The 12869-nt window shown below is 32.7% G+C and overlaps 1 protein-coding gene across 1 annotated transcript; it reads left to right on the top strand.

Annotated features, from left to right (window-relative positions):
* Nucleotides 1-10730: 10730 nt before the first annotated feature.
* On the top strand, nt 10731-12869 carry LOC131608184 (sugar transport protein 14-like). Its single transcript, XM_058880109.1, has 4 exons — nt 10731-10930; nt 11018-11340; nt 11424-12053; nt 12136-12869. The coding sequence occupies exons 1-4, from the start codon at nt 10789-10791 to the stop codon at nt 12574-12576; spliced, it is 1536 nt and encodes a 511-aa protein (XP_058736092.1). The 5' UTR covers nt 10731-10788; the 3' UTR covers nt 12577-12869.

Below are 12869 nucleotides of genomic sequence, written 5' to 3'. Positions count from 1 at the left end.
TACCTCTTAGAATCTGTTTAGGAATGGATTGAATGAAATTATGCAGCCAAACAGCCCCTAATTCATCCATACTTAAAGTGGAATGACCATATTACCCTTCAACTATGCATTATTTACCGTTTTGCCATTTGGTCCAATACTAGCTAAGTCTTTAAGTTCCTCACTAGCCTTTTTCTTAGTTCCAAAATAATCCATTAATTTATTTCAACAACTCTTAATTTCCATATGGTGTCACTAGTCTTTATTCTCATACCTAGAGAAATAGGGATGTTACATGTTCTTTTATCATATACAAATATTTATAACATTTTTTAGTATAAATGATATTTTTATCATAGAAAAAATTAACAAATTGAAATTTTAATATAATTTTTTATATTTTAATAGTAGTTTTAATAATAGTTAATGTATTATTAAATTTTAAAAAGAAAAACTTAAATAAAACTTTAGTAAATGACTAAAATATTTATTTTAATAATAAAGTCTATGTACAAACATCATAAACGGATTAATTTGCATAAAAAAAATTAATCATGATTGGAATTTTACAATATTTTTTGTTGGATAATACTCTTTCTAATTAAATGTAAATTTACTATCAACATCTTTTATGATTAAACACAATAATTGGAAGATTTAAAAATTAAATTAATGTATTATTTAATTGTAAGATTTTAATTAGTAAACACATTAATTGAAAATATAAAAATATTAAATACAATAGTTATGAAAGTGGACATATTACACGTAATATCGTTTCATTCTTTTTTATTTTATTTTAGAGACATCTTTCCATTAATTACAATAATTCAAATTTTATAGTCAAACTTGATTTTCCATATTTTTAAGGAATCTATTTATTTTTACGCAAACCTTTCGTTATACCATTCATCATCATATTCATAAATTCATAATCAAAACTAAAAAAAACTTAGTTCAAAATAAAAACAATCCTCATACAAAAAGAAAAAAAGAAAAGAAAAAACATGAAAACAACTACTCTAATAGAATAATAGTAATAATAATAATAATTTGCTTATGTTTTTATTAGAGTAATAGTAATAATAATAATAATAATCTAACACGCGGTAAAAAAGAAATTGAAATATAATAATTACTAATAGAGAGTTATACGTATAACATTATATAAGTATATAGGAAGAATCATTACAAACTTTCTCGGGTAATATTTTTCTCAATATAGTAATAATGATTTATTAATGACAAACTTAATTGAGAGGGTTTTTTAGAGTATCATGTAAATTCCAACTTTTCTTCTTGAAAAGAAGAAGCGGGATAGATATCACCCAACTTTCTAAATTCTATTTTAAAATTTCAAAACATGATAAATATCACCCAACTTTCCAAATTCTATTTTAAAATTAATTTTTTCTGCCCCACCAACCCATATGTTTGGTCCTTGCGATTAATAGATGGAATTTGGTCCTTACGATTTGAAGAGAGTACAGCATGGCATCGTGCGTATACTATTCCATCGAGTTTCGTCCTTACGATTTTGAGTACCAACATGACATCCATGTGAACCGCAAATATTTCTGCACAAACAAAAAGCATTTCATTCTTCCAAACAAAAAGAATTAAAATTTATTTATTTTTTATAAAAATCAAGCAATAGAATTATTCGACCTTTTGTTATCACTATTCAAAAAACGCATATTATTGTTGCTTTAGAAAAAATTCAGACTTTAAAATTCTACATGATATAAGAACCTCCAGCTGCAAGACTTGAATTTCAATAGCTTGAATCATATCACGCTTCAAAAACTTAAAAAAAAATATATTTGTTAATTATAAGGCAGAACACAGTGTTTTTATGCAGACAATAGAACTTGACAACTCAATAATATTGAAGAGTAATTCAATATTCAGAAGATGGGCATCAGAAGTTCTGATACGAGTTGATCTTCTGATGGTTACTCAGAAGATAGTGTTGACCAGAAGTTCTACCTTCTGGGTCCTGTTAGCTTAGCTATTTAGTTAGTAAGGGTACTTTAGTATTTCTTAGTATTGTACTAGTTGTACCTTTAAACTTGTTCATTAAGTTTACTCTATTAGGGCTAATGTGGCAAGAATTTTCTTTTGTATAAATAGCCTTGTAGTAGCTATCATTTATTATTAACAACACAAGCAAGTAGAATACATAACTTTATTCTATCATCTCTTTTGCGCCGCTATTTTTTTCGTTTATTCTCTTTCTCATCATCTTTGATTCTTGTGCACCAACAATTGGTATCTAGAGCTCCGGTTCCAAGCACAGGGAAACACGAGTGAACGTGAGTTTGTGTGACTGTGTGATTGATTTTGTTTCTGAGAAAACAAGTTGTGTTGAATCACATTTTTCTTGGTTGTTTGTGGGTTGGGAAACATTGTGTGAGTGTGAGTGAAATCTATTTTTTCTGAACAAGTTTAAAGATGAGTGGAAGCAACTTGAATACCAAACTTCCAGTTCTTGATGGTAAAAACTGGAATAGATGGATGATTCAAGTGTGTGTATTATTTGGTGCTCAAGATGTTCTAGATCTTGTCACTGAAGGATATGTTCCGGTTGCAGCAAATGCAACGGAAGAACAAAGAGAACCGATGAGAGAAACGAACAAGAGAGATCAGAAGGCGTTGTTCTTCATCCATCAGTGTGTGGATGTGAATGTGTTTGAGAAGTTTTCTGATTCTATGACGTCAAAGGAGGCGTGGGATATACTTGTCAGGTGTTACGGTGGTGACGTATCAGTAAAGAAGGTGAAGCTTCAATCCCTGAGAAAGCAATATGAGAATCTCAACATGAAGAACGAGAAAGTTTCTGAGTATATCTCTAGAGTGATTGTGATCACTAATGAGATGAAGGCTTGTGGAGAAACTCTTCCTGAACAAGTAATCATAGAAAAGGTATTGAGGTCACTTACTCCTCAATTTGATTATATTGTTGTATCTATTGAACATTCTAAAGATCTGGAAACCATGAGAATAGAAGAGTTGCAAAGCAGTTTAGAAGCACAAGAGTTGCGTCTGATTGAGAAAACTTCTGAGAGAGAAGTTGAGCAAGCTCTGAAGGCTTCTTTTGTCAAGAAGGACCAGAATCATAGACGTGGTGATAGATTCCAGAAGGAAGCCTCAACTTCTTATGAGAAGAGATATCAGAAGGGAAAGGATAAGAAGAAAGTTCAATGTTACTGTTGCAAACAGTTTGGCCATTTTGCTAGAGACTGTTTGGCAAACAAAGTAAGGAAATCAGAAGAAGCAAACATAGCCAGAGGTGATTCAGATGATGAACCTGTGCTATTGATGGCTTCAGAGTCTGACGGAAGATGTTTGTCAGAGTGGTGGTATATGGACACTGGGTGTTCAAATCACTTGAATGGAAACAAACAATGGCTGATAGATTTTGACTCTGAAAGGAGGACAAAGATCAGATGTGCTGATGATAAGTACCTTTATGCTGAAGGTATGGGAAATGTCAAAGTCAAAGTGAAGAATGGAAAGACTGTTCTGATCAAGGATGTTTGGTATGTTCCGGGAATCAGAAGCAATCTGATGAGTGTAGGTCAGCACATTGAGAAAGGTTTCTCAGTTGTTATGAAGAACAATATCTTGAAGTTGTATGATTCCAATCAGAAGTTGATTATGCAATCTGAACAGGGAAGCAACAGAACATTCAAGGTGAATGTAGAAACAGCTGAAACAGAGTGTCTGAGTGATGAAGGCTCAGAAGGTGATAGTAAGTTGTGGCACAAGAGGTTGGGGCACTTGAACTATAGAAGCCTGGGGCATCTAAGTTCTTAGAAGCTTGTACATGGCATTCCAAAGATTGTGAAGCCAGAGAAGTCATGTGAGGTATGCATGAAAGGCAAACAACCCAGATTGCCATTTGTATCAGAAGTTGCTCCAAGAGCAAAGCATGTTCTGGGAGTAGTGCACTCTGATGTGTGTGGACCATTTCCAGAACCTTCACTTGGAGGAAATAGGTATTTTGTGTCTTTTGTGGATGAGTTCACAAGAATGACGTGGGTAACACTTATCAAGTTTAAGACTGAGGTGTTCACAGAATTCCAGAAGTTTAAGGTGAAAGCTGAGAAGCAGAATGGTCAGAAGTTAAAGATTCTCAGAATGAATGGTGGAGGTGAGTATAACTCTACAGAATTCCAGAAGTTATATGATGATAATGGAATTGAGCATGAGGTTACTTCTCCTTATACTCCTCAACACAATGTTCTGGCTGAATGAAGAAACTGTACATTGCTTGATATGACGAGAAGTATGCTAAAAGAGAAAAAGCTTCCTCACAACCTTTGGGGAGAAGCTATTGCTACTACAGCATATGTGCTCAATAGGTGTCCAACGAAGAAGCTGAAGGAAATAGTTCCTTTAGAGAATTGGACTAAAGAGAAGCAAAGTGTTAGTCATCTGAAGGTTTTTGGTTCTTTGTGTTACAAACACGTTCCAGAAGCTAGAAGGAAGAAGCTGGATGATAGGGGCAAGGTGATGTTATTGGTGGGGTACCACAGTACATGTGCATACAAGCTCTATTGTCTAGAAACTAATAGAGTTGAAGTCAGCAGAGACGTCATTGTGAAAGAATCATAAGTTTGGGATTGGAGAGAGTCTCAATGAACTTCTGATGTAGAGATAACTTTTGAAGAAGAGTTAGAGTCAAAAGATGAAAAATCTTCTGAAAATGAGTCAGATGGTGAATCTGATTCTGATCCAGATTCTGATGATGATCCAAAATCTAGTGGTAGTCATGATTCTGGAAGGGAAAACCCTGAAGATGTAGAGTCTGGAGGACAAGCTTCTGGAGATGATCATGAAGGTGGTGACTCTGGAGGTGGTGACTCTGGAGTAGTTGACTCTGAAGTAGCTCAAAGGCCACAAAGAGTCAGAACTATACCGCGAAGGTTTGCAGATTTTGACATATTGCAAGACACAGAAGTTGACTCAAAGGGAGATGCCATTCAGTGTGCCATGTTAGTAGACTTTGAACCAGTGGGTATTGAAGAAGCGCTCAAGAAGAAAGTCTGGCTGAATGCCATGAAAGAAGAACTTGAGGCTATAGAAAGAAACAAGACTTGGAAGCTGCCATAACTTCCAAAGAAGAAGAAAGCCATCAGCGTCAGATGGGTTCTCAAGGTGAAGCTGAAGCCAGATGGATCAGTTGGTAAGCACAAAGCAAGGCTAGTGGCCAGAGGTTTTCTTCAGAAACCTGGACTAGATTACTTTGAGGTATTTGCACATGTAGCTAGACATGAAACAATCAGACTGGTGATTGCGTTAGCTGCAAACAGAGGTTGGTCCTTGATGCATCTGGATGTAAAGTTTACATTTTTGAACGGTCCATTACAAGAGGAGGTATACGTGTCACAACCCCTGGCTTTGTGAAAAAGAATCAGGAAGGGATGGTGTACAAATTACACAAAGCTCTGTATGGATTAAAGCAAGCACCCAGAGCTTGGAATTTGAAAATTGATTCATTTTTCAAGAAGCAAGGGTTTCAGAAGTGTGAGATGGAATATGGAGTCTATGTGCAACATTCAGGAAGCAATATGATTCTGTTATGCCTTTATGTTGATGACATATTGCTTACGGGGAGTTGTCCAGAAGATCTGATGAAGTTCAAGAAGGTGCTGATGAATGAGTTTGAGATTACAGACCTTGAGAAAATGTCATATTTTCTAGGGATGGAGATTCTGTACTCAGAAGATGGTATCATTCTGCATCAGCTGAAATATGAATTAGAACTTCTGAAGAAGTTCAAGCTGGAGAATTGCAAAGCTACTGTTACACCGTCAGAAACGAATCAGAAATTAGACTCTAACTCTGAAGGTGAAGATGTTGATGCTACGATCTTCAAACAGCTGGTTGGTTCTCTGAGGTATTTGTGTAATACCAGGCCTAATATATGCTATGCATTTGGATTGGTTAGTAGGCTCATGAGTAAACCTAAGTGGTCCCATTACCAAGCTGTTGTCAGAGTCTTGAGATATGTCAAGGGAACTCTGAAGTGTGGCATATTGTTTCCTTCTGGGAGAAAGGAAGAATCAGAGTTATTGAGTTACTCTGACTCTCTGACTCTGATTGGTGTGGAGACAGAGTTGCTAGAAGGAGTAACTCTAGATACTTGTTTATGTTTCTGGGAGGTCCTATTTCTTGGAGTTCCAAGAAGCAAGTTGTTGTTGCTCTATCAACCTGTGAAGCTGAGTACATTGCAGGCGTTGTAGCTGCATGTCAAGTTGTGTGGCTTCTGAACTTATTAGAAGATCTGAAGATTAAAGTGAAGAAGCCTCTGAAGATGATGATTGATAACAAGTCTGCAATCAATCTTGCCAAGAATCCTGTGTTACACGGAAGAATCAAGCATATTGAGACTAAGTATCATTTCTTGAGAAGCCAAGTCCCTAATGGAACATTAGAGGTTGTGCATTGCAGCACCCAGAAGCAGATGGCGGATGTTCTGACGAAGGCAATCAAGACAGATCAATTTCTTCTCTTGAGGGATGGAATTGGCGTTGTCAACTTTGAGTGAAGAATATGAATTAAGGGATGGTATTGAAGAGTAATTCAATATTCAGAAGATGGGCATCAGAAGTTCAGATGCGGGTTGATCTGCTGATGGTTACTCAGAAGATAGTGTTGACCAGGAGTTCTACCTTCTGGGTCCTGTTAGCTTAGCTATTTATTTAGTAAGGGTACTTTAGTATTTCTTAGTATTGTACTAGTTGTACCTTTAGACATGTTCACTAAGTTTACTCTATTAGGGCTGATGTGGCAAGAATTTTCTTTTGTATAAATAGCCTTGTAGTAGCTATCATTTATTAACAACACAAGCAAGTAGATTACATAACTTTATTCTCTCATATCTTTTGCACCGTTATTTTTTTCGTTTATTCTCTTTGTCACCATCTTTGATTCTTGTGCACCAACAAATAATACCTTAGAATACACCAAAAACATTTCCCTGTGTTCTTTGTTTGAAGAACTTGTTACAGACCATATATGCTTACACCTAACTGCTATCTTTCACAAATCCTTCTACTCATTAATATCCTTCACTTCACATAATTCATTGGGCGAGCCATGGCAATGCTTAAAAGGCTGCAAGAACAAAAATCAGATTTCACTTGATTTGGCAAATTAAAATCGAAATAAAAAAATACACAAAACAGATATGCAAATTAAAATCGTACTTCCAGCAAAACAGATGTAGAGAAGAATTGTAAAACCTAAAAAAGAGCAATAGAAGAGTGAACTCCATTGATTCAGTAAATATATAACCCAACAAACAGTATAGAAATATGGAAGGGTAGGAGTAATGGTTTTTTTTTTGTTAGTGGAGGGCTTTGTGTTTTCAAAAACGTAAAACTCATCATTCCAAATTATGGAATAACTCTATGCATTTAATATGACCTATTAGCATTTTGTAATCGGTGTAAATAAATAAATAATTAATAAAATAAATAAATATAAATATAAAATACCAACAAAAATTAAGGTAGCGACACATTAGCAGTAATTAATGTCAAATCAATAACATTGAGTAATTTTACAAAAAGTAATTTATACCCATGGAATAAGAAAAGTTTTAGTATATTTATCATAGGGCTTTAAATGGTATTTCCAGGTACTTTTGCTTTTATATATTAATAATAGATAATAGAAATAGATTAATAATAGATTAATAAAAAATTAATTGCTAAAACTATACATAAATTGCAAATCTATCTATTATCTATTATTAATATATAAAAGTAATAGTACTTGGAAATTTCAGTAAAAGCCCTCTTATAAATGTACTGAAACTTTTTTTATTCCACGGGTATAAAAGTCTTTTGTCAAAATAACACAATAATATTGATTTGGCATTTATTGATGCTGATGTGGCAGCCTCTTATTTTTTGTTGGTTTTTTATTTTTCTTAATTGATTATTTTATTTCATCATTGAATGGATAGGTTTTATTACTTTGAAAACATCAATTCCTCCGCTCCCCAAAAAATCAATTACTTGCGCCCTTTCATTTTTCTATGCGTTTCTAACTTTTGATTCTCATATATCACCACCAACAATGGCATACCAGTATTCACTTTCTCTTTTACAGGTTTGAAGCTTCTTCTCCATTTTTGTTTTCTAATGAAAGAATTACTTATTTCATGAATTCATGGATAGGTTATTGGATTATTCTATTGGAGCAAAAGGATGGTTTGGCTTGAAGGATATTCACCAAGGCAATATTAGACAACCCATCGATTCTACAAGCTACTGATAATTTTATAGCTCATCGGCCTAAGTTGTGTTAATGTGGTTACCTTACTGGTAAGGTAACATACTTGTTGATGTTCTAGAAATTTTTTACCTACTGTTTTATTGTGCAGGTTACGGGTGACACTTCTGGTCCTATTGTTGGTTCGCATTTCTGTTTTGGACAACTCTCAAAGGCATAAGAAAGAAATAGGTGATGAGTATGTGTCTTTGAAACACCTTTTGCTATCATTTCATTCAGATAAGAGGTTTGAGCAGCAGATGTTTAAAAATCTTCAGCTTAGCGAGAAGGCTTTGAAGGATGTTGTACAAGCTAATCGTGGAAGTCAGAGTAAGTGATCAAAGTATTCGTTTACATTTTATGGTTTCTTATTTTTAGAAGAACTATGAGGACATGACAGAGTAATACGTCCCTTGAGATGTATTCAATCTCTTGCTTTGAAACCTCCCATGTATTATTCTTATATTTCTAAAAAAAATTACTTTTGTCAACTCATCTGGGTATTTTTTTAGTTTTGCAGAGGAACTATTTGAAGATTAATGCAATTTCCAAGCAATGAGAACCAATTGACTTGATTCTCTCTTTTTTTTTTTAATTTTTGTGTTTTTTAAATTATATATTTTGTATATGAGTTTGATGAATTTTTGAATTTCAGGTTGTGCCTCAGGCTGATAGGGTTATATCCACTGATTAAAGAAGTTTTGTTTGTCAACAAGAGGTTCAATGACAGCGTTGAATTTTCCTGAACAAGTTGTGAGAGAATCATCGAAAGATATGTTGAACAAGTGATGGAAAAAGATGGCTCTTCTCCTATTTTTACTTCTTATTCTTAAGTCTTTTGCTAAGTTCTTTGTTTGTGGAGTTTTTCTTTGCGTTTCAATTCATAATTAATTCTTTAACGACTTTGTAAGTTTTTGGCATTTGGTCACAATTCTTTCTTTTTCATTCCCTTTTTGTTGGTATTCTAAATTGTGTTGTAATCAGTTGAGAGGAGATAGTAAAGATTTCAATTGTATAAAGTTTGTCTTTAAGAAATATTCTACAATAATTATTGTTTAAAGATTTAAATTATATATGTATACTAATATGAGTGTTATTTTCTCAAATAATTAATGGTTGGTTAATGCTATGAAATTTGAAAGAGTTATAAAGAGGTGATGGTCATGGATGCCACACTCCCCATACAGTCATTTTCTCCTTTCAATTAGGTTATATAGCATTTATTATTTTATTTTATTATTTATTTTATAACATTAATTCATCCAATTTTCCAGGTGAGGTGACGGTAACTGTATCATAGGTAGCACATCATTCTAAGGTTTAAACTATTAAATTGACATTGGTGGTTTTAATTCAAGTTACACAATAAATTAATTGACACCTTTATTTCATTGACACCTTTTATTTATAGTAATTTAAATAAATTTATTATCTTATTTAAATGTTTTTAAATTAATTAATAAATTCTATTATGATTATTATAACATTTTATTTTAATAAAAAATAAAATTTTATTTCTATCTTTATAATATAATTAAAAAAATTAATTAATAAATTCAATTATGATTATTATAACATTTTATTTTAATACAAAATAAAATTTTATTTCTATCTTTATAATATAATAAAAAATAAAATTTTATTTCTATCCATACAATTTTATAATATAATAAAAAATATATGAGTAAATTAAATGCATAAATTACAAATTTTAACTACAATAGTAAAATTGAACATATTTTTTAATTATTATTTAGAGTCACGTCTTACTTTTATAAGAAAATAATAGTAATATATATTGAGTTGTACATAAAAAAATAAATTTTAAATTATCATTTAATATTATAATTGATTTTTCTATATTCTTATATCTGATTACACTAATAAATTTTAAATTATTATTAAATACTCTAATTGATGGTGGATACAATTATTTTTAACAATATACTAATAGCTTATTATTTATTTAAATAAAAGAAGAAAAATATCTTACCATTACTTTAGTCTCCAAATATGTTTAATTTCTTAATTGAAATTACTTTTTTTAACTTATAAAATTACTAAATTAAAACAAAATATTTTCAAACATATCTTTCTAATGATCATTATGATAAAAAATGATAATGGTAATCATGAAAAAAATGGTAAAAATTTACTGACATAGAAAATACAAATATTAATTTACTGACATAGAAAAAACAAATATTAATATTTTTAACTATTGATACAATTATTGTTATAGATAGAAAAAGTTATTTATTGATACAATTATTTTTATAAAGGAAAATATTTATGAATTGATCACAACAATGTAGTCAGTAAAACGTGTGAATTTAGACGGGACTCGTGCGACAGCACGAATTCTTACTAGTTAATTGATAATATTGATAACAAATTTTGAGTTGATATCTAATCATGGACTACAAATACAACCACACATTAAATAACTTTAAAAGATATTATGTGACTTCATTTCAGAGAAGAAAAGAGTGACAAAGAAGAACTCAGATAGAGAGAGTAATGGCTGGTGGAGCATTGACAGATGGAGGACCAGGGAAAAGGGCTCATCTGTATGAACACAAATTCACTCTTTATTTTGCATTCACATGTGTTGTTGGTGCTCTTGGTGGTTCTCTTTTCGGTTATGATCTCGGTGTTTCAGGTATATCATATCATCCCTCATAAACTATGATTGTCTAATAACAGCTTCTTTCATTTTGGTTCTGAAATTTTATTGGTATTTTGTTAGGTGGTGTGACTTCAATGGACGATTTTTTGAAGGAATTCTTTCCAGACGTGTATATAAAGAAGCAGTCTCATTTGCACGAGACTGACTATTGTAAATATGACAATCAAGTGTTGACGCTTTTTACGTCATCTCTTTACTTCTCAGCACTTGTTATGACTTTTTTTGCTTCCCACTTGACAAGAAATAAAGGTAGAAAGGCCACTATCATAGTAGGAGCTCTTAGCTTTCTTATTGGAGCAATACTCAATGCAGCTGCTCAGAATATTCCAATGCTAATCATTGGTAGAGTCTTTCTTGGCGGCGGCATTGGCTTTGGAAATCAAGTAAGTGACATGGATCGGTTAGACGGATCAAAGCTATTTACATTTGTTTGTTATCTTTCTAACTGTCTTGTCAAATTGTGCAGGCTGTTCCTTTGTATCTATCTGAAATGGCTCCGGCTAGCAACCGAGGAGCTGTTAACCAACTGTTTCAGTTTACAACTTGTCTTGGAGTCTTAGTTGCAAACTTAGTGAACTATTTCACTAACAAAATTCATCCTCATGGTTGGAGAATATCACTGGGTTTGGCAGGTATTCCAGCAATTGTGATGCTTGTAGGAGGTATTTTTTGCGCTGAGACGCCTAATAGTCTTGTGGAACAAGGAAGGTTGGATGAAGCAAGAAAAGTGTTGGAGAAAGTTAGAGGTACGAAAAATGTCGATGCTGAGTTTGAAGATCTAAAAGATGCAAGCGAATTAGCACAAGCGGTGAAGAGTCCGTTTAAGATACTTCTAAAGAGGAAGTACAGGCCACAACTAGTAATCGGAGCATTAGGGATTCCGGCATTCCAACAATTAACGGGAAATAATTCCATCCTCTTTTATGCACCTGTTATCTTCCAGAGTTTAGGATTCGGAGCTAATGCGTCTCTTTTCTCATCTTTTATTACCAATGGAGCTGCCCTTGTTGCTAGTGTCATCTCAATGTTTTTAGTTGACAAGTTTGGTAGAAGAAAATTCTTCCTAGAAGCTGGTCTTGAAATGATATGTTACATGGTAAATATTGAAACACTAATTGTTTTTTTTCTTATTTTAATACTAAAGATACATTAATTTTGACATTTTGACTAATTTGCAGATTATTACTGCTGTGGTTTTGGCTGTAGAATTTGGACATGGAAAAGAACTTTCAAAAGGCATAAGTACACTTCTTGTTATTGTGATTTTCTTGTTTGTGTTGGCATATGGAAGATCTTGGGGTCCCTTAGGGTGGTTGGTTCCAAGTGAGCTCTTCCCATTAGAGATAAGATCAGCTGCACAGAGTATTGTGGTTTGTGTCAACATGATATTCACTGCTCTTGTTGCACAACTTTTTCTTCTCTCACTTTGTCACCTCAAATATGGAATCTTCTTGCTGTTTGGATGCTTGATTATTGTCATGAGTTTATTTGTTTACTTCCTTTTGCCGGAAACCAATCAAGTTCCTATTGAGGAGATTTATCTCCTTTTTGAAAACCATAGGTTTTGGAAGAACATTGTAAGAGATGGAACAGACCAAGAACCATTATTATCAATATGAAGAACAATGTGATAGTATTGGATGGTGTGCATAGAAAGGGGTTTAAGGTTTTAGGTTCTGATTAGAGTCATAGCGTTATTGTATAGGTTATATGATTTAGCACTAGTGTTTTATCTTACATATTGATGGATTTTATTGCCTCTAATTTATTTACAAGAATCAGTTTGAGGAAGAAGTAAAGAATGCTACAATCTTGTGGTTGATGTAAAAAATACATATATTATATTAGTGTGGTGCTTGTTTTAGGTAAAAGAATATTAGAAGAAAACACAATTTTATTTTAGCATTGTCAA

Source organism: Vicia villosa, linkage group LG5 (genome assembly GCF_029867415.1).
Source record: "Vicia villosa cultivar HV-30 ecotype Madison, WI linkage group LG5, Vvil1.0, whole genome shotgun sequence".
Taxonomy (NCBI): Eukaryota; Viridiplantae; Streptophyta; class Magnoliopsida; order Fabales; family Fabaceae; genus Vicia; species Vicia villosa.
This window is presented reverse-complemented; position numbering and strand designations above follow the sequence as displayed.